This window comes from Hippopotamus amphibius, chromosome 2 (assembly GCF_030028045.1).
Source record: "Hippopotamus amphibius kiboko isolate mHipAmp2 chromosome 2, mHipAmp2.hap2, whole genome shotgun sequence".
Classification (NCBI taxonomy): domain Eukaryota; kingdom Metazoa; phylum Chordata; class Mammalia; order Artiodactyla; family Hippopotamidae; genus Hippopotamus; species Hippopotamus amphibius.
Window position 1 is genome coordinate 199,514,754 of NC_080187.1, and position 21,796 is coordinate 199,536,549.

At 38.9% G+C, this 21,796-nt stretch overlaps 1 protein-coding gene across 4 annotated transcripts in view; it reads left to right on the forward strand.

Annotated features, from left to right (window-relative positions):
• The window catches only part of MYZAP (myocardial zonula adherens protein), a 93,908-nt gene that overhangs the window by 57,190 nt on the left and 14,922 nt on the right, over nucleotides 1–21,796 (forward strand). For 3 of the 4 annotated variants that reach the window (XM_057722485.1, XM_057722487.1, XM_057722489.1), the window contains 2 exons: nucleotides 7,672–7,755; nucleotides 20,013–20,113. In XM_057722485.1, the coding sequence (XP_057578468.1) occupies nucleotides 7,672–7,755; nucleotides 20,013–20,113 (185 nt within the window). The remainder of the gene's footprint in view (nucleotides 1–7,671; nucleotides 7,756–20,012; nucleotides 20,114–21,796) is intronic. The other variant, XM_057722486.1, reaches the window with a different exon arrangement.

Here is a 21,796-nt window from a genome sequence, read left to right on the forward strand (position 1 = left end):
TGATTTTGAATAAAAGTGCCTGCGGGCTTTAACTGGTTATTCTTAAAATTAGAATAAAAACAACATAAAACAAATTTCAAAGAAAATAAACAACAATATAAACTTAGTTTGGATTTTAAAAAATCTAATTCTCTTATCCTTACAAGATTTTAAACAATTTAATTCAACGTGACCATCACTTTTACCATACCTTCTAATATCATGCCCTGTTTCAGTGTGTCTCCTGCTTTACGTAAGGCATTTTCAGATACACGTATGTTATCATCTGCCAGCTGTTAAGGGAAAACACCCCAAAGCACAATTTCTTAAAAGAAACTATATCAAGTGCTATCTAGTATTTAATACTTATTTGCTGCTGCATTTCTTATATGCGTTCATTTCTCTCCACATTCCCAACCTCAATACTGAGTTATGTTTCATGAGTCCTGCACAATTGGGTACTATTCACATCCTTCTAATTATAGGGCTGTATCACATTCTGACATCTAACACGAAATGACCCATGTCCTACATGTCTGTCACTGATGGAAAAAAAATTCCAGGAAGCTGAAAAGCCTCACAGCCTCCTGGGTTGCTGTGAATCCATAACTGGACCTTACAAATTTTTGTACAATTTCATTTTGGTCTGGTTGACATACAAGGTCTTTTTGAAAGAAATTGGGAGGGATCCTTTCACTATAGGAATCTGTTTCCAAGGCAATTTATAAAAATGTGTGAATTGACGGGGTGATTTCACCTCCTTAGAGGACTGCTCTTTCATATAAGATGATTGATACACTAAACATCTGTTCCACCTGGGTTTGCTGTCTGGTGCAAGGAAAGGATGTAAACAGAATGGTAGTGGCAATGATGGGTCCTACTGAAGGGCTGAAATGCAACAGAGAGAGACACCAAGCCAGCTTGGAGGACTTGGGAAGAGCTGGCCTGGGAGATGACTGTTGAGTACTCCCTGACAGCAGACTTCCTGGTGGAGAAAGAGATGGAGGGTGGGAGGGCATGCCTGGTGAAGGCACCAGCCTGTGCAGAGGCCTGGCAGCAGGACCATTGTATGTCCACAGCACGCTGAGAGGATGGAGAGGCCTCTAAGTAGGGTTCATTGTGGGACAGAGCAGGCAAGAAATGAAACTGGGGAGATAAAGTGGGACCACAGCAGAAGCGCCTCATGTCCACACTAGGGAGTTGGAACATTAGAACCTTGGGACGGTTGTTTTGTTTTTTGGTACTTTTTTATTGAAGTGTAGTTGATTTACAATGTTGTGTTAGGTTCCAGTGTACAGCAAAGTGATTCAGTTATATATAACTGATTCTTTTCCATTATAGGTTATTACAAGATATTGAGTATAGTTCCCTGTGCTATATAGTAAGTCCTTGTTGGTTATCTGTTTTATATATAGTAGTGTGTGTATGTTAATCCCAAACTCCTAATTTATCCCTCCTTCACTCCATTTCCCATTTGGTAATCACAAGTTTTTTTTTAAATTTTATTTTATGTTGGACTATAGTTGATTTACAGTGTTGTTTCAGGTATATATGAAAGTGATTCAGTTATACATATATCTATTCTTTTTCAAATTCTTTTCCCATTTAGGTTATTACATAATATTGAGCAGAGTTCCCTGTGCTATACAGTAGGTCCTTGTTGGGTATCTGTTTTATATTATAGTAGTGTGTATATGTGAATCCTAAACTCCTAACTTATCCCCCCCCCCCCCCCCACTCCCCCACCAACTCCCTGAAGCTTGAGAGGGTTTTAAGAGAGTGATATATTCAGCATCTCTGGGGTAGATCCTGGAAGTGGATGATTCTGTCCAGGTGACTCCAGTGTGTGGCTGTAGTTAAGAGGGACTGCTTAGCTCAGACCACCTATGCAGGTAACTTGGTTGTGGCTAATGTGAAGAGAAGCCGTTACAAGTTTTAAGGAACTAGATGACCCCCCAGCCCCCACCTTAAACACCAAACTGGCCTGTAGTCTTAGAAACCTAACATCCTGCATGATCAGTTAGGCTGCAAGACATATATTTAGTCTGAATTACAAACAAAACAAAACAAAACCCAGCTAATGAAGACAAAATTAGTTCAATGAGTTAACATCAGTTAAAAGGTTCTATATTTTACCAAGATGGGTTTATTCACTTTGTTTTATAAGGGGGGTTACTGTTTGATATTTAAACTTAACGGTTGCAACAAGATTACATTCTCTCTTTTTTTTAATTAATTAATTTATTTTTATTTATTGGCTGCTTTGGGTCTCTGTTGCTGTGTGTGGGCTTTCTGTAGTGGTGGAGAGCAGGGGCTACTCTTTGTTGTGGTGCACAGGCTTCTCATTGTGGTGGCTTCTCTTGTTGTGAAGCATGGGCTCTAGGCACTTGAGCTTCAGTAGTTGCAGAGCATGGACTCAGCAGTTGTGGCTCTAGGCACACGGGCTTAGTTGCTCCATGGCATGTGGGGTCTTCCCAGACCAGGGATTGAACCTGTGTCACCTGCATTGGCAGGCGGATTCTTAACTACTGTGCTACCAGGGAAGCCCAAGATTACATAGTTGGATAAGTAAAACAGAAGCACTCATTTTCTAGACCTCATCTAATTTCTCATTTCTTGATGCCTTGGCTTGAGCCTTGACTTGAGTCTGATAACTTGGGTCATTTACCACCACCTGGTGACAGCTAGATTTAAATGCAGCTTCGTGAAGTGTACATAAATCTCTTAAAGGTCAAATTTACAAGCTTATACGAGTTAAGAAGTGAAAGCAAAGGTGCCAAATGGATTTCACTTGCATGGTTCCCCAGATTTTGAGGTGCCCCCAATTTTGGGGGGTGCTTTGGAGGTTGTGTGTTTAGCAAGTCTGTCTTGGTTCATCTAGGTCTACAAGAGTCTGTTCCAGACAATTTTGACCCTAAAGTCTAAGGGGCAGATTGTTTAGAGATAATGGATGGATGGATTATTTGATTCATTCATTCAGTGTCTAAGAATATGAAGATGATCAAGGTCTTTACTCTCAAGAAGCTGACAGTCTAGGGAGGGAGAAATACCAGTAATAACATAGTAGTAGCTAATTTTTGAGGGTTTTTCATGGTAGGTGCTATAGGACACAATGTTTCAAGGCTCTTTGAAGTTGGCAGTCAGAAATAACAGCATTTTCCACACAGATGTGTGATTTAGATATTGTGGAAAAGAATCTGAGGCTTGGGAGTCAGATGTTACTTAGAATATTAGCAAACCCAGACTCATGAGAGTCTGCTTTAGAAATTGGGTACCTCACTCAGAAGAAGGCATGGGATGTGCTCCGGGAGCAGACCTCAGGTGGGAGTAACTTGGGATTCAGGGTCGGCACCCTTTATAAGGCATGAGGGGCCAGCCATGCACTGCCTGTCAGCCTAAGCATCCTTTTCCTCTAATTTGAGCAAGTCAACTCTGGCCACAGAATATACTGTACAAGATGCTTCTATGAGAAATGCTCAAGGATGAAAGCAAATGAGCATGCACAGCATTCATATTTACTGCAAGAGCATAATCACTTCTTGAAGCATCAGTTGCTGAAGAACTTGAGCCTTGTGGTCAGAAGCTTCAGATCCCCTATATCCTTCCCTCCACCTATTGTTTTTCTCCAGAGTCAGGTGCCTCCTCACACCAGCATCAGCCCAGAGTTCTTCCCTCAGCTCGCTCTCCAGATGACATCTCTGCTTTGCTTTTCTTTCTTTTTAAAACTAAAATCCAGGGACAAAGGTGAGCACAGTCACCTCGGTCTCTTCCTGTGAGCTCTTCATTAGGGTGTCCTTAACCCACACCTCTTGCTTCTCTTGACTCACAAAGCACTCTGATTACTTCAGAGATAGTGACACTAGTGCGTGTGAAGCTACTGTGTGTGTTACTTGATGAACGCCTGACCTTCTTGGATATTTTAGTTCATTTCAGCACATATCTTGCCTATCATTTAAAGATTTTAAAAGCTTTAGAAAATTTTAACACTATAAGAAGGAATGAAAAAGGGACACTATAAGGATGATTTCTGCAAATTATTCCTACAAAAATGAAGGAAATTTAAACAAAACAAACTTTTGTTTTGCTCACAATCCTACCCCAACCCCAGACCGATTTCGTTGATCTAACTTCTCTTCCAGCTTTTACTTTCCTCATTGTAAACTCTTGTTTTTCTATCCCTTGAGGCTTTTTGTAAACACTTTTCCATTTTGTAATGTATTTGTTTTTAGTGTTTGTATAATATATTCCATCAAATTGATATTCCATAATTTATTACCTATTCCTTTAGTGCTGGACATTAAGGTTATTTCCATTTTCTCTCTATTATAAATAATAGGAGCAAGAACATCTTTGTATATATAGCTTTTTTCCTACATCTGAATTATATCCTTAGGATAAATTCCCAGGAGTGGGATTAGTAGGTCAAAGAGTATGAACAGCTTTATGGCTCTTAATATTTATTGCTACATCACCCAAAGGGTCATTCTAATTTACAGCACCACCTGCAACACATGAGAGTAGCTGTCCCTCCCAGCCCTTCCAACACTGATTTCTTTAGTCAATAGTTTTGGGCAAATTTAATAGGTATGAAAGGATAACTAGTGACTGTTTTTAACTGTTAATTTAAAAAATAATTATCAACATTGGACATTTTTTAAGTATGTATCTTATTGTATTCTATTTCATATGGTTTGCTTTTCATGTTGAAGTATTATTTTTTTTTTTTACATCTGGTGGAATTTAAAATATTTTATCATGAAAGTGTAAGGTTCTCTCAGAACAAAGAGGATAATGAGGCATCATCACCTAGATTCAACAAACAGTAAGATTTGGCCACATTTCCCTTATCTATACCTTCTTTCCTTTTTTTTCTTTTATGCAATTATTTTAAAGCAAATCCCAGACATTCTGCATGTTTCCTGTGTACTTCACTATGCATCGCTAAAACACATGGACTTTTTCTTCTGTAATCAGAATGCTATTGTCACACCTAACAAAATAATGATAATTCTTTGGTGCCATTTAATACTAGCCTGTGATAACATTTTCTAAAATGTCTTTTAACTGATAGTTTGTTCCAGTCAACATACACAGAGGTCTGCTATATTTGGTTGTTAGGTTTCTAAAGTCCTTTAATCTAGAGCATGCTCTGTTTACTCCCCCCGCCCCACCCCCCAACTCAAGTTTACCCCCACCCAGTGAGCTATTGCAGAAACTAAGTCAGTTGTCCTATAAACCTTCCCACATTCTGAATTTGACTTTTTGTTTCCTTATTAGCTCGATTAGATTCTGTTTCAACTTTTTTTTTTTATTTGGGGAGGCAAGAATACTTCAACGGTGGTGCTATGTGATTCATTTTATATTTCTCCGGGGCACATAATGCCTGGTGATCCCACTTTGGGTGATGCTAAGGCTGGTGGTGGATTCAGGTGGTGACAGCCCACAACAAATTTGTAAAGTTCCTCACCAGCTTCTCCCCTCACTGTTTGATCTGTCCATGACGGTTGCTTGAGTCAGTTATTTCCTAGGGGATTGCACAATGGTGATTTTCAGATTCTCTCATTCCTTCCCCATTTATTAACTGGAATTCTTCTGTAAAGTACAACTTCTTTCCTCATAAACTGGGACTTTTTAGTAATCTGAACGTGCAGTTTGTACAAGTAAGGCAGGATAAATGCTTTATTCTTTTATTTAAATTGCCAAGCTTCTAAGTAAGGAGTTGGTTCCACTGTCATTTCCAAGGAGTTGCTGCTTTGTTTTTGGTTTTCTTTTTTAAGAATCCTAACATACTCAGGGTTTAAATATATACACACACGCACACACACACACATATATATTCCATGTAATGAGTATAATAGTTTTACTCAATTACACTCATTATTCTTTTTGATGTTCAAATTGTCCCATCTTTGACCCATGGGAGACCCTTTATGCCCTTGTTTTCAGTTAGAATAAGGTGTCTTAGGCTCATCTAGTATATTTTTTTTAAAGAGAATAAAAGATTATGAGTTCATACCGATACTTTCATTTCAAATTTAACAAAACTTTTTTGTTTTTACATCTTTGATTTCATACTTGTATTTCTTTTTCTTACACTAAAAATCTTGGTTCCAAACGTTATTATACTACAACCTATCAAATAGTTTCAAAATATAATACCAATATTACTACTAAAATTTTCCCAGTGAGTGTAATTCTGTTTACCTTTAGACCACATTCCACTAAAAACATCCAGTGAGGTTACCTTGTCCTAACAACACTTGAATTAATTCTTTTAACCAATTTGATATACAGTTAAGTTCCTTTTTTTCAGTTTGTTTTCAAATTTTAGGATTCACTCTTCCCCCCTTTTTGGTTTTTATGTTTTGAATCTGTAAAATGTGCTTTCAAAACTGAACCTATGTAACAAGGTATTATCAGAAAAGTCTTTCTTCTGTTCTGTCTCTTTCGTCTAATTTCCTCCGTCTCCCTGTTGGTAAATATGAACAATTAAGATTTGTTTAATCTTTGCAGTGTTTCATTTTGCTAATATATATTCATTGATATGTTTTCACAAATTTTACACCAAAGCCAGCATACCATATACTTCTTACAGTATACCGTATCAGGGTTTTAGAGATCTTCATTTTTTCTTGAAGGTTACATAGACATCCATTGTTGAGATGTACCATAGTTTATTTATCAGGCACTTATTGACGGAGTTCTGTTTTTGTGTATGTGTGTTTTCTAAAAACCAAAAATCCTGTGTCCAAGTCATTTCATATTTTGGCTAACATATCTTTGGGATCTATTCCTAGAAATGGAATTTCTGAGTCAAAGGTTAAGTGTAATTGTACACTTGTACTTCTTTTAGTTATTGCTAGAGTCCCTTCTATAGGAATTGTCATTTTGCACAGAGAGGGATTTTTTAAAAAATTTGCAAATGCTCAAATTTCATATAAAAGATGGTTAGAAGATTAGTGCATTCTTCAAAATCACACATTATTTATTGAACCTACACACTGCTGCCACTATTGTCCAAGAAGTGGCCGGGTACAGAGCACCCTAGTTCCTGCTTTTAGAAAACCTACCATATGTCTATGGAGACATGATATGTGAATGAAAAAACAAAGTTAGAGTAGTCCAAGATAGATATAGCGTAAAAACAAAGGTGGAAACCCAGCTTAAGTCTCTGTGTTTCGGAAGCCTTCCCTGCTTACCCCAGCCCACGTGAGTCCTCAGTCCTCTGAATTTCATTATTACTTTCAGTGGCAGTGACTTTTTCCCCAGAGCAAAACTTTTGATACTTGATTGAACAAATGTGAGTATACGAACATGAACAACAGAGTGGAATGTTTGAAATGTACGGTGCTGCATAAATTCAAGCTGAATAATTTCTTACGTAGAGTTATGTCTCCTTCCCCAAAGCATCGGTGGGACGTTACTAAGGGTTACATGGCAAAATCAGTGCAGAAATGTTAGACTAAACAAATCGAATGAAGCAGCTCCACAACCACGTGTGATGAACCAAGCTTACCCGGGCACAGAACCCCTCCCCCTCTCTGTGGAGCATCTTGTGTTAATACCGTTCCACTACACAAAAGAACCAATATGTAGTTTCTATTTGAATGAAAACCAAAAGCTTCTCTTCTGGTTGATTAACTTGTACAGTTCTGCCTTTTTGATAACAATTTCCAATTTGTTTCTTTCTAGATTGAATCACTAAAGAAAAAGGTGCAGCAGAAACAGCTCTTAATATTGCAGCTTTTAGAAAAGATATCTTTCTTAGAAGGAGAGGTAAGAAGCTGTGTTTCTTTAAGCTGGTGTCTTTCCTACCATTAAATTTTATGTTGCTGAGCCTACCACAGACACTTAATTAAAAATATGGCTATTTCCTGGCCTTATAAAATTGATTGAAGGTTAACTGCCAACACTGAAAATGAGGTTCTGACAGCTAGTTTTTCTTTACCATCTGACTCTCCTCATTCCCCCTTGCTGCTCACCTCTGCTTTTTGGCTCCCATTTTTCTTATTCAGGAATTTTCTTAGCAAGTCTGATAAGCTGTTGATGAATACTGATAACTCCCCACATCTGTGTTGTACATTATAATTTGCCAAGTATTTTCACATACATTTCTCACATGATTCTCTCAACAACTTTAAGGCAAGACAAGGATTATTATCACCGTATTAACAATAACAACAAAAAAGGCACAGAGGAGGCAGGTGGCTTTTCTCAAGGTCACGCAGCTTAATGCCAGAGCCAGCTGAGAGACAAACTCCTTATTCAGTGCTCTTCTGTGACAGTGCTTTAGAGGTGACTTAATTTCACCTGGAACTTTTAAGATATTTAGTATTCCTGACTTTCTAGCCTTTTGAAAGGCATGTTGGGGATCTTGTGGAGGTTCCAGGGAAGGAAATTGTGGAGTTGGAAGAATCTTAAGAGCTTAGGTGTTAATAGAAGGGGAAGCCTTCTGTTTTCTCTGAAGGCTACTTATTAAGAACTTGGTTTTGAGCCTCTGTGACTTTCTCCTTGTCTGTGCCCCCAATGAGAGAGAGCCCAGGAGAGAATGATAAAGTAAGGAGACAGGAGAGTAACGAAAGTATTTATGCTCCTAGTGTGTGTTGGTTGCTTTTACTTTCCATATCTTTTGTATAACCTAGAGGTTAAGAGTGGAACCAGACTTGCCCACGTTTGAACCCTACATCTGCTTCTTATTAGCTGGGTGACCCTGGGGAAGTTTATTAGAATTAGAAATTGAGGATGATAACTGCGCCGACATGTGTGTCCATGCAATGGGAGTGCACAGAAAGTGCCTGACACGTCTAAGTACTTGATTATTTTCTCTCTTTATTAACAGCGATGCCCACCCTGTGAGTTAGATTATGTTTCCTCCATTTTATAGTTGGAGTAACTGAGGTTCAGGGATGTTAAGGAATCTGCCCAAGGTGACAGTTAGAAATGGGTAAGGCTGAGCTCTTAACCACCGTGTTTGTAGAGGTGGCGAGCAGGGTCTTTATTTACTCAGGGCGGTGGAGGGGCGGTGGGGTGGTTCATATAAAAGTCATAAGTAAAAGTCCCTTGTGGCCCACGGGGTAACAGACTCAGAGCCCAAGAGTCTCAGTGTCCTGACAGCTGAGTACATGGACACTTGTCCTGTCCCACTATTTTCCCCTCCGCAGTCACTGGGTCCAACTGCAGCTTCATGATTGGACATTTCTGTTTCTAAGATGGCCCTCTGAAATCACAGCTCCCTGTGGGAGGAATCATACTTTCCCAGTGAGAGTCAGAGAGTGAGTGTTCTTAAAAGCCATGGGTCCTGAGTGAGGCTGGTTCCAGGAGGGAGGAAAGATATGCCCACAGGAGAGGCAGAAGGTTACCCAAGAGGGCGCCCACCCCTCTCCCCTTCCCCTCGCTGCGCTGCTCAAGCCAGCTCCCCTGCTGGGAGACTAGGAAATGTCCAAGGAGGTTCGGTGCATTGAGAAGAGCCTTGCGCATGTGTGCTTTGTTTAATTCTGATTTCTTAAACTCCTTTCTCCTCTTAGGTTTGGTTGCCCAGCCTCTGAGATGTGGGTATGAGTCCACTAGTTTCTTTGGGAGGTGATCCCAGGAAGCCCCAGTGGGGGAGGGGAGAAATGAGTCAGGGAAAGGACGAAGGCCAATAATGGGTGCCTTATTGAGATTACCACTGTGGACAGCTACTGCTCGCTTTCCCGGGCATCTCTGGAAGATGATGTGCACTGGCCTCTGACTTATCCTTCCCAAAAGGTCAGAAAGCTGGGGCGTTTATCCACTAACTCCCATCACTAATTGGTTGAGGGCTGCTCCTGGCACTTGTGGCAATTCTGGCCTGCCCTGGGCAGAGGAAGCCCCCAGGGAGAGTCACAAGTGGTGTGGTGAGTGTCCAGAGCATATGGGTGGGGCCTGCCGTGTCTGCTGTGTGTACCCCATAAGCCATTCAAAAATGGTTTGAAAACCATTATTCCTTGAGCATTTAAACATTGATTATAAATTTGGTTGACTAAACTATTCAAATTCTACTACAAATTTAGGATGGCTAATTCCTTTTGATCATCCACCTTAAACAGCAGAAAAACATACACAAAATGTCAAGATTTAATAATATATTTACACTTTAACTTATTCTAAGATATTAAGTATCTTGGGTTTAATTTATTTCTTCATTGTTTGTGTTCTTGGTCTTTAATATCTTCCGAAGGCCATTGTTCCTTAGTTAACATCACTTTCACACTTGCCAGACAGGTGCAGTGATCTTTCAGATCCAACGGACATGGGATACCTTTTCTGAATAGCTAAGGCTAGAGGATGCCAATTTCTTGGATGGACACAGTTCTTGCTTTACAGTATAGGACCAGGTAGCTTCAAGGTGCTTCAAACTCAGGACCCCTTATCATTGGGAGGCACTGACCTATCTTTAGCACTATTGAAAATGTATGCTTTCCTTATTAGTATCATACCATTCTTTGTTGAACTAGGTAGGTATTTCACTTCCTAGGAGGTGAGGTTGAGCTTGAGTACTTGGTTTTCCTCTTCAGGCTGTGTGAGTAGTCTGTGTTACAAACACACTGCTGACTGTTGACTCCTTGCTAATTGTGCGTGACCACTGATGCCAGTGAATCTCTGCCCCTCTTTCCACCTGCTTGTTGTATGACCACCAATGCCAAGCAGTCCTTTCAAGGGCCCCCAAGTCCTGGGATGACCTGACTTACAGTTCCTTTTGTTATTCTTTCCTACTCAACACAGAAATCTTATAAACAAACATGTAATTAACACTCTGTAAAAGAAACTACATAGCCTTATATATTAATGCTTCCTAGTTTTAAAAATCAATGACAAATTGTAACATATCTTATTATTGTCATCTTTCTTCCCTATTAAAGCTATCTTCTTCTACACTTTATATTAACTTTCCTTTTGAGTGACATGGACACAAGGCATTTCTCAGACTCACTTTGCTTCCACAATACTTTTTTCCTTCTCCTCCCAGTTTTGATGCTCAGATTATGACAGCTCAGCTGGAGAGAGTTCTGCATTACCTTCCTCGCTCATGTAGCAGGGCTCCCCCCAGTGCTTGTGGAGTCATTCTTGCTGTATGGCAACAACAGCATTTCAGACCTGTCCTCGTTTTTGTCCTGCTCCAAGATATATTGGCTTGTCTCCAAGGAGCCCTGGGTTGTTTTAGTGGAGAACTGTACTGCAGACTATCTGCACCTGAGCGTTGGTAGTAGGCTAAAATTAAAGTGCTGTGCCTAGTGTTAGGCCCATTTTATCTGTTTTGTTAATTTATTTTTTATTGAAGTATAGTTGAATTATAATATTAATCACTGCTGTACAAGCAAAGTGACTCAGTTATATATATGTGCACATTCCTTTTCATATTCTTTTCCATCATGGTTTATCACAGGATATTGAATATAGTTTCCTGTGCTGTATAGTAGGACCTTGTTGTTTAAGGCCCATTTTAGTAGTGATGGAACTGGGGAGAATGTTTCTTTTCAAGATTATGAGGTCGCACTCACATTTTCCAAATTTCTCTTATTGTTTTGCTTTACAATACAGGATTCTGTTGGCCACTAAGAATTTCTATTATGTTGACCTATTCTAACACCAGGAATTTTTATACCTTGACTTTCCATCCCCTGCCTTAAACCATGATGCAATGGTGGTTTCAGGTATCTTTGAACAGTTTCGGTGGACAGAGCTGGTAACCTCCTACATCCCATAAGTAACTACCCTTTGTTAAGGGCCTAATTGCAGACTCTGGAGTGGACTGCCTGGGTTTCAGTGTCAGCTCCGTCACTTACTAGTTACGTGGTCTTGAGAAAGTTATTTAGCTGCTCTGTGCCTCAGTTTGCCCATCTGTAGATGGGAGTCCTCTCCACGGAGCTGTTATGAAGACTAAATCAGTTAATAGTGATTAGAAAAGTACATGGCTCACAGTAAATGCCATGTCTTTACCGTTTCTTGAATGGCTCCTTTTATTGTTAATGATATATATTTCCTCTTTGTTCTTCTCTTCCTTCTTTTCCTCTTTCTCCTCCTTTTAAATAGAGAATGTAGATTATTGTGGTCCCTGAATTCACCATTTGTACTTACCCATGCTTAAACTCATTAAATTTTGCAACCCCCAGCCCCCATCAGATCCCTAGAAGTTTGTGCTAGCCTGGCCCCATCAGACTACATTTTCATCAGCTGATTCAAAAATCTTCCTGATGCAAAAATATGCCAACTCTGTTTTCTTTTTTTTTTTTAATAATTTTTTATTCACTCATCTCTTGAAGAAGAAATATCCCATCCTCTATTTCCAATATAGAAATTTTTATTAAAATAAAATTATGAGTGTCTATCTTCAAAAGTCGATCAGCTGAGTCTGAACAGGTTCCATTTTTTCACTGCTGAAAATCCTAAATTTAGCTCAACTCAAAAGTCAGAGGAAAGGAGTCAAATGTCTTGGTTTTGTCCATCCTGCATTTAATGTGTTGTGTGGTACATAAACCTCTCAACGTGTCTGCTGTGCATTCCTGGGTCGATTATGAATTTTCCTGTGCAACGCTGGGGCGGCAGCACCAGGCACCACGTACAAGTTTTATTGGACGTGCATTCTTGTTCAGTGCATGTGCTACAGCTCCGGCTGCTCCCTCCCCTGGGCCTGAGGGGGCTGGGGGAGGAGAAGGCTGCCATTCATTTGTGACATAATTTCCCCAAAATGCCAAGAGGTGTCATGCCAGGTCCTTCCTTTCTGGAAAGCGCACAGCCTCCCAAGTCCCAGGTGGTCTTTATTTCACAGCTCAACACAAGGTGGTGGTATTTGAAAGTAGGAAAACACTGGAACCTGATTCTCAGTCCTGGAAGCTGTCTCTTCCCCAGCACAGGCCAGGCGGCCAGCTCAGGCTGCTCTTTAGTCATAGTCTGCAAGACTCAGAGTGGAGTGTCTTTGCTTTCCTGTATTAAGACCTTTTTTAAAGTATTTCTCTCGTCCCTCTAATTTTCCTCCTATCGCCCATATTCAGGATCTCATCTTTTTTTAGTCTTGTCAACCTTGTATTAATTCACATAAATAAAGCTGCATCTTTTTAAAGTATATGGTGACAGATGTTAACTGGACATACGGTGATCATTTTGCGTGTACAAATACCAAGTTGTTAGGCTGTACACCTGAAACATAATGTGATATGTCAATTAAACCTCAATTTTTTAAAGTATATAACTGAATGAATTTTGACAGTCATATATACCTGTGAAACCACCACTGCAGTCAAGATACAGAACATTTCCATCACTCCCCAAAGACCGCTCTGTTTCTCTTTACAGTTCATCTCTCCCTTCACCCCTAGGTAACCAGGGATCCTTTTTGGACTTGTTTGCATTTTATATAAATGGAATCATTGGCTGTGTACCCTTTTGTGTCTAGCTAGCTTCTTTCACTCAGCGTAATGATCTGAGATATATCCATGTTAAATGCATTCTTTTTTGTGGCCGAATATTTTTTATTCTATGAAGATTCCACAGTTTATTTCTCCATTCTCTTGTTGATACACATTTGGGTTGTTTCCAGTTTGGGGCTATTGTGAATAAAGCTGCTGTGAACATTACAAGTTATTATGTGGACATATGGTTTATTCCTGTTGGGTAAATTCCTAATAATGGAATGGCTAGGCTGTATGGTGGATATAGGTTTAATTTTTTAAGAAACTGTCAGTTTATCAAAGGAGTTGTAGTATACTTAACTTTCTTCACACCAGCAGTTGGAATGTTCCAGTTTCTCTACATCCTCACCCTTAGTATTGTCAGTCTTTTTAATGTAGCCATTTTAGAGGGTGTGTGGTGGTATCTCATTGTGGTTTTTATTTGCATTTCCATGGTCACTTAGTGATGCTGAGCATGTTTTAAATGTTTATTGGCCATTTATATAAACTGCTTTTTGAAATGTCAGTTCCAATCTTTGGCCTATTATTTTATTGAGTTTTTACTTTTCCTATTTATTGAGTTGTTAAGAGTTCTTTATGTATTCTGGATACCAATTCTTTGTCAGATATATGTGTTGTGAACATTTTCTCCTATTTCATGACCTGCTTTTTCATTTTCTTAATGATATCTTTTGGAGATATTTTTGTTTTTGGTTTTTGATAAAGTTAATCAATTTTTTTTCTATTATGGTTTCTGCTTTTTGTGTCCTAAGAAATCTTTGTTGAGATTTTCTCCTATGATTTCCTCTAAAAATTGTAAATTTTTGCTTTTTAATTTAGATCCAAGATCCATTTGGAGTTAATTTTGATGTTTTGTGTGAAGGATTGATATTCTTTTTTCCACCATAGATATCCAATTGTTTCCTTTTAACACCTCTTTAATTTCTGATATTGATCATTTGTCCCCTTTCCCCCTTCTTTAATCAGTCTAGAGTGTTATCAATTTTGCTGTTTTTTAAAAAATTAAAATAGCTTTTGGCTTTGTCAGTATTCTCTATTATCTGTTTTACTGAGCTTTGCTCTCATGTTCATTATTCCCCTCCGAATAATTATATTGCTATTACTTTGCTCTTCTTTTTCTAGCTTCTTGAGGTAGACCTTAGGTCATTGATTTTATTTTTTTAAAAATTTACTTATTTATTTATTTATTTATTTTTATTGGCTGTGTTGGGTCTCTGTTGCTGCACACGGGCTTTCTCTAGTTGCAGCGAGGGGGAGCTACTCTTCATTGTGGTGCGCAGGCTCCTCATTGTGGTGGCTTCTCTTGTTGCGGAGCACAGGCTCTGCAAGTGTTGGCTTCTGTAGTTGCAGTGCATGAGCTCAGTAGTTGTGGCTTACGGGCTCTAGAGCACAGGCTCAGTAGTTGTGGTACACGCGCTTACTTGCTCCATGGCATGTGGGATCTTCCTGGGGCAAGGATCAAACCTGTGTCCCCTGCACTGGCAGGCTGATTCTTAACCATTGCGCCACGCAGGAAGTCCCAGGTCATTGATTTTAAACCTTTCTTTTTTATAAGCCTTTAAAGCTATAAATGTCCTTCTGAGCTCTGCTTCAGCGGCAACCTACAAGCTTTGATATGCTGTATTTTCATTATCATACAGTTCAAGATATTTCCTGATTTCCTTTGAGATTCTTCTTTGACTTATGGATTATTTAGAAGTGTGTTGTTTAACTTCCAAATATTTGAGGTGTTCTTAGATGTCTTCTTGTTTTTGGTTTCTAATTTGTTGTGGTCCTAGGACATACTCTGTATGGTTTTCATTCTGTTACATTTATTGAGACTTGTTTTATGGCTCAGTATATGGTTTCCCTTGGTTGAATATTATAAAAAAAAAAAAAAACCCATATTCTGCTGTTTTTGTGTGTTCTGTAAATATCAATTAGATTTAGGTCATTGATAATATTGTTTAGATCATTTATGATTTTCCTGGCTTTTGTATAATTATTCTCTAAACTGCTGAGAAAGGGGTGTTAAAATCCCTTGCTTTGGTTTTAGACTATTTCTTTCTTTAATTTTGTTACTTTTTTACTTCACATATTCTGAAGCTCTCTTATTAAGTACATGATTTTTGATTGTTGTGTTTTGGAGCTGAACTGATCTCATTATTATGAAATGTTGATCACTAACCTTTGTTCATACTCTTTGTCTTGAAGTCTGTTTTATCTGGTATGAATATTACCTTTTCTGCCCTCTTATGTTTACTGTTTGTGTGATGTATCTTTTTCCACCCACTTATTTTTGACTGCTCTGCGTCTCTCTATTTAAAGTAAATATATTCAATACATCTCCTATAGACAATAAATAGTTAGGTCTTGGTTTTTTATACATTCTGATATTCTCTGTTTTATAGTGAATACAGTCCACTGACATTTAATTATTATTGATATGGTTGGATTTAGGCCTGCTATTTTATTATTTGTTTTCTATTTAGTCCCACTGGTTTGTTTTTGTTCCCCTCTCTTGCCTTCTTTTGGATTATGCCAGTACTTTTTAGAATTCCATTTTAATTTATCTATTGGCATTTGCTCTGTCTTTAAGATTTCAGTGGTTGCTCTGGGTATTACAGTATACATCATTAAGTGTTCACAGTCCACTTAAAGGTAATATTGTCCCACTTCATGAAAAAATATAGGTGTTGCAATGATAAGGTCTATCTACCCCCCCCGCCCCGCTGTTAGAGTTATCTAATGTATTATATCTATATATACAGTAAACGCAAAGTACATTGTAATAGTTTTTAACAGTCATATGTATTTTAGAGAAATTAAGAGAAAATAATCATCTTTTATGTTTACTCATATAGTATTTATTTCTGATGTTCTTCACTCATTCCTGAAAATCTGAGTTTCTTCCTGATATCCTCTCTCTTCAGCCTGAATAACTTTTATTTAGCATTTTGTGTAGAGCAAGCCAGATGGGGAGAAACTCACCTAGTTTTTCTTATTTGAAAGTAAGGCCTCTATTTCACCTTCATTACTGAAATATATAGAGTTCTAGGTTGACAGTTTCTTTTAGTACTCACTCTCTTCTGGCTTTCGTAGTTTTTGATGAGCAACCTTTGGTAATTCAAATTATTGTTCCCCTGTATGTAACACGATGGCTTTCAAGATTTTTCTTTGTGTTTTTCAGTAGTTTGACTGTGATATGGCAAGGTATGTTTCTCTTTGAATTTATTCTGTCTAGGTTTGCTGAGATTCTTGAATTTGTAAATTTATGCCTTTCACCAAATATGGGAAAATTTCAGCCATTATTCCAGCCGACCCCCCCCCCCCGCCCCGCCCCGCCACTCCCTGCTAAGAATCTGGAGATGTGAGTGCTTTTTTCTTTTCTTTTTTTTCCCCAGCCATGATTTCTCTGAATGTTTTTTTTGCTCAAGTTTCTTTCTTCTTTCCTTCTGTGATTCCAGTATCCCTACGTCATTAGGCTTTTAGAAATTGTCCCACAGTTCCATGAAGTTCCATGTATTAATTTCAACATTTTAAAATCTTATTTTGATTGAATGATTTCTACTAATGTATCTTCAAGTTTACTGACTGCTTCCTTTCTCATAGCCATTCTCAAGTCAATCTAGTAATTTTAAAATTTCAGGCATTGTATTTTTCTGTTCTAAAGTTACCATTTGTTTTCTATTTATATTTTCTATTTCTTTCTGGTTTCGTTTTTTTGTTTGTTTGTTTGTTTTTTTACTCCATCAGTGATGTAAAGGAAAATAGGCTTGTAATTATTTTAGAAGGTAAAGAATCTGGTTAGACCCAGTTGCACCCTGCCAAGCTGTAGTGGGTGATGGCTTAGATCTCAGTTCAGTTCTTTAAGCCTTGGATGCATACTTCTTTCACTTTGCCCCACACATACATTGTTCAGGGGTCTGCCAGAGACTTGAACTGAGTTTATACACAGAATTTAGAATTTGTCTTCTCTGACCCTTCCTTTTTGGCTTCCCCCTTACTCTTGGTAATGCTGGTTATCCTATCCAGTAGACTCCTACTGGGTTTTTCTACCAGAAAGATGACCATTCTAGTGAATTTTGGCTGTGTCTGTGCTGCAACCACCATGACTGTACTGCTCTTGGGCAAAGCTGTAAACAAAAACAAATGAATCACAGAGAAGCCATTCAACGCTTGACATTTGCTCCAAGTTTTACCTCCCCTCTAAAACTTGCCCATCCTCGTTTGGTCTTTAAAGCAGTTTTTTTGTCTTTTACCCAAGGTTGATTGCTATTCTTTGCAGGAGGATCTGTTTGTTAAGTGCTTACTACTATATACTAGGAGTGCAGCTCTCGCTCTACCTGGAAAATTGCAGTGACCTCCTCGATTGTTCTTCCTTGCCTATAGTTTTATTTCCTTCCAACACGATTTTCACTTTTGCCCAAGTATTTGAAATAAAATCTTGACCTTGGTCTTATAGGACTGGATGTAGGAGTCTTGGTAATGGCATACATAATCCTTTATAACTCCTGCCCTACTGGGTGCTGCAGTGAGGTGCCTGTTCTCAACCGGGTATGTGTCCATAGTTCTGGATTACTCACCCCTTTTATTTCCCTTACTCTCTTTCCCTTGCATAATTTCAGGAAATCTTCACAGACAATTCAATCCTTTTCACCATTCTGAGTTAGGCATCCCCTCTGAGTCACCCCATAATATTCTTGGGGTCCCTCTGGCATGGGACTTATGACTTTGTCCCATGATTTTCTGCTTAGATGTCTACCCCCAAAAAACTGAGCTCCTCAAAGGTTGCAAATTATGCCCTATTTCTTTAACTGCCAAAATCCTCCCCACACCTGATTTTACATACTACCTGATACACAGTAGGTGACTCAGGGTTTGGTTTTTTTTTTTTTAACTGATAGTATTACATTTTTAAGAGTGTAAGGTTTTCAATATCAGTGCTTCAGTGGATAGCTGATGTGTACACACAGAGTTCCTCTGAAAGAGAACAAAGGAATTGGGGCTACCAGTCCACTATTCACTGTATACCAGTTGGGGCACACTTGCTGACCTTGTCTTTTATGTCCCCTAACTATAGGAACTCAGCCCAGCATTTTAAGAAATTCTCATGATTAAAGTCTACATTGAGAAAGGATAAAACAGTGGGATTGCTGAAGCTTGTTAATGGGCAGGCCTCTTCTGCCTTCTCTTTCCGTATGAATGGGAGAGTTAAAATATTGTCAGTGAAGCAGTGTGTGTATGTGTGTACATGGTGATGAACCCCTGGCAGTTAGCCAGCACCATTCTCCCATACTGAGCACCAGGTGATAGATGCAGAGCCCATAGATTTGTCATGGCTTGTCAGCTGCTAGGAAACCTGGAATGCATTCTCTTCCTTTACACCATTTCCCATTTATCAGAAGGGATTCCTGAACCTTTACATCCTGCAGAACATGAGTTTGTACCAGAGCTCCTGCTTTGCAGCTTGGTATCACACATTCAGAGCAGGAGCTCTTTCAAAGCAAATGCGCTTCTGTTTCCAAAGAACTTTTCAACTTTCATGTGTTGTCTAGTATCTTAGAATATAGTGCGGTAGCTTCAGTTGCAACTTAAAAAGAGAAATGCTTAATTTTTTTCTAGTTATGCCAATGAAATGCTCATTTCAAAAGCATATATACACTTATTCAATAAGTATTTATCTTGCATCTCCTACATACCGTGCTCTGAGGATACAGCCAGGAAGATAGTTATGGTCATTGCTTCGTGAAAATTTAGTCTAGCATTACAGAAAATATATAGAAGAACTTAAAAAAAAAATCCAAAAATCTGTCTGAATTTTTTTAAATGTGTGTTTCTGTCCTTGGATTTTAAGCACCAGTACTTCATCTATTTTCATTTCAAAATCCTCAACTCTCTTGCTCCTTTGTCCTTCATTTCCCCCACGGGGCAAATTTCCAATTCCTGAACATCTAATCATCAACCTATGTAATGTTTGGCTCTGGCCTGAAAAAAAACTATTTAGAATACTAATTTTAATCCCAAGGACCTTGTTCTACTTTATATGTTTGAGATTCTGAATTTTCCACACCTATGAAATACTAATTATTAAGTTACAGAGGTATTTCCCACTAAATTAAATTAATAGACTCACTTATTTTATAGTTTAATGAGGGAGTATTAAAACATGAGCTGTACCTTATTTATAATTGCCAAAAAAGTGATAAAAGGTCCGAATGCCATCAATAAGAGACTAGTTAAATAAATAAGGTAGATCCATACAATGGAATGCTATGAACCCATTAAAATAGTTTGTTGACATAAAAAGAAAATTAATGAACATGGAAAGAGTCACAACAAACTGCTGAGTTGGGAAAAGCAGCAAATAATGGTACAGAGTAGGATATTTTGTTTGTTTTCATTTAGGTAAAATTGGAGACATATGTATGTCCATGCTCATAAAGCTATCTGTAAGAATTCAATCAATGTATTTCTTTCATTCCTACTGTATAAGAGGTGTTTAATAAATACACTGTGATAGATGTCTGTGTCTAGGGGGAAATCCGGATATTATATATAATTGTATCATATGTATTTGTGGGGAAACGTTTGCTTTACTAAAAGTACTTTTTCTCTCATCTTTAGAATAATGAACTACAAAGCAGGTTGGACTATTTAATAGAAACCCAGCCCAGGACCGAAGTGGAAACCAGAGAGGTCGGAGTGGGCTGTGATCTTCTACCCAGGTATTTAAGAATTTCCTGCTTTTCCAACTCAAATTCCCCTTTGACTTAAGAAAATACTTTCCTGGGCTGTTATTCCCAGAATTGCATTCTTTCTCTTAAAAGTATTTCTGCAAAGAGAAGTGGTGGACACTCAGGGGTCTGACTGGTTTCTGTGGAACAGGGAGATTGTGCGAGGCCCAGAGGGTGGCGAAGGAGAGACCTGGGGAGGCTACTTCAGAGGGAGATGGGCCCTGGCAGTGAGGGCCCAGTGCATGCATGTGGTCCTTCATGTATTCATTCGTTTGTTCATCCAGCAAACATCTGTTGAGTACCTTCCCTGTGCCAGACAGTGATGATAAGGAGAGGAATGAGATTGGGTTCCTGCCCCAGAGTGCAGTTTGCAACGGGAGTCAGATATGCAGGGAGACATTCTCGACAGTGTGAGAGGGCCCTGCGAGGTGCTTTTAGTAACAGAGGGAGACTCTAAACCTTGAACAAAATCCGTCCGCTCCCCAGTACTGTAACAGAGTATTGTCATGCACTGGACCAGATTCACAAATACATGATCTGCTTCAGTCATGAGCAGATAAACAGTAACTATAACCTGGTTTGTTCAGTTGCATTTCTGATCTAGAGGACTGAGCCATGTGTTGTTAAGCTGCTTGCAAACCTGGTGCCTGGGTCTCTCCCTAGTCAAATTAGCACCTGTGAGCCAGTAACCAAACCACTGTCTCTAGGTGCTCAAAACCATACTTGGCCCAAAGAGGACAGAAAACAAGTACATGGCTTGTGATTGAGGTAACTGAAGTCACAAAGTGCCTTGTATACTGTGTGTAGGAAGGTGTATTCTTGTGTGATTAGGGGCATCTCTGTGTGTGTGTCGTGTTAGACATTAGTAGGTCAGGAAGATGTAGACTCCGGGCCCTGAATGGTCACACGGGTGGGAAACAGGGATGAGCTAACCGCCAGGCTGGGCTGTAGAAGACCGGCTCTTGTCCTCGAGCTTAGTAGCCGCAGGATGTGTTCAGGCTGTTCTCTCTTTGCTGGGGCCTCTGTTTCCAGTCTGTTAAGTCAGTGGGTTGACTAAGTGACTTCTCAGCTCTAACCAGCTCTAACATTGAGGAACAATGTCTCATTTCCCTCCCTATTTTATTCATTACTGGTGTCTTTTTTGTTCATTAAAATGAGCCACTTGTCATTCTCAAAGTATTTACCAAAACAGGATTAAGCTCTTCCCCCCCCCCCCCCCCGACATTATTCTCATTTACGTTGCCTGCTTTTTGGTAAAAACAAAGCAAATTTTATCATTCCGATATCATTAGCAGAAAATGTTTATTTAAAAACAGAAGGAAAAAGAATGTGTAAATAGACTCCAGGTCTCATCAATGCAGGGGACAAAATACTTGAAAAATAGGACCTAAAAGAATGATTGATCATGTCCAGGGACAACTTTTAAAATATAGTTTGGCTATTTTCCTCCTTCTTTTTTCCCCCCTCAAGAACCAAGTGGCTTAGTCTCCTCTAATTGCCCACATAATAAATCTTATTTGGTTAAGACGGGTACAGAACCATTTCTGAAACCAATAAATTGTTTGTTTTCTAATTCCCACATTTTGGCTTAAAACAAGGTTTTCAATTTGTGTGCTGAGGGACAGCCTGAAGCAAACTTTTATGGCTAAGTTATGAAACCACAAAGCAGTTTTC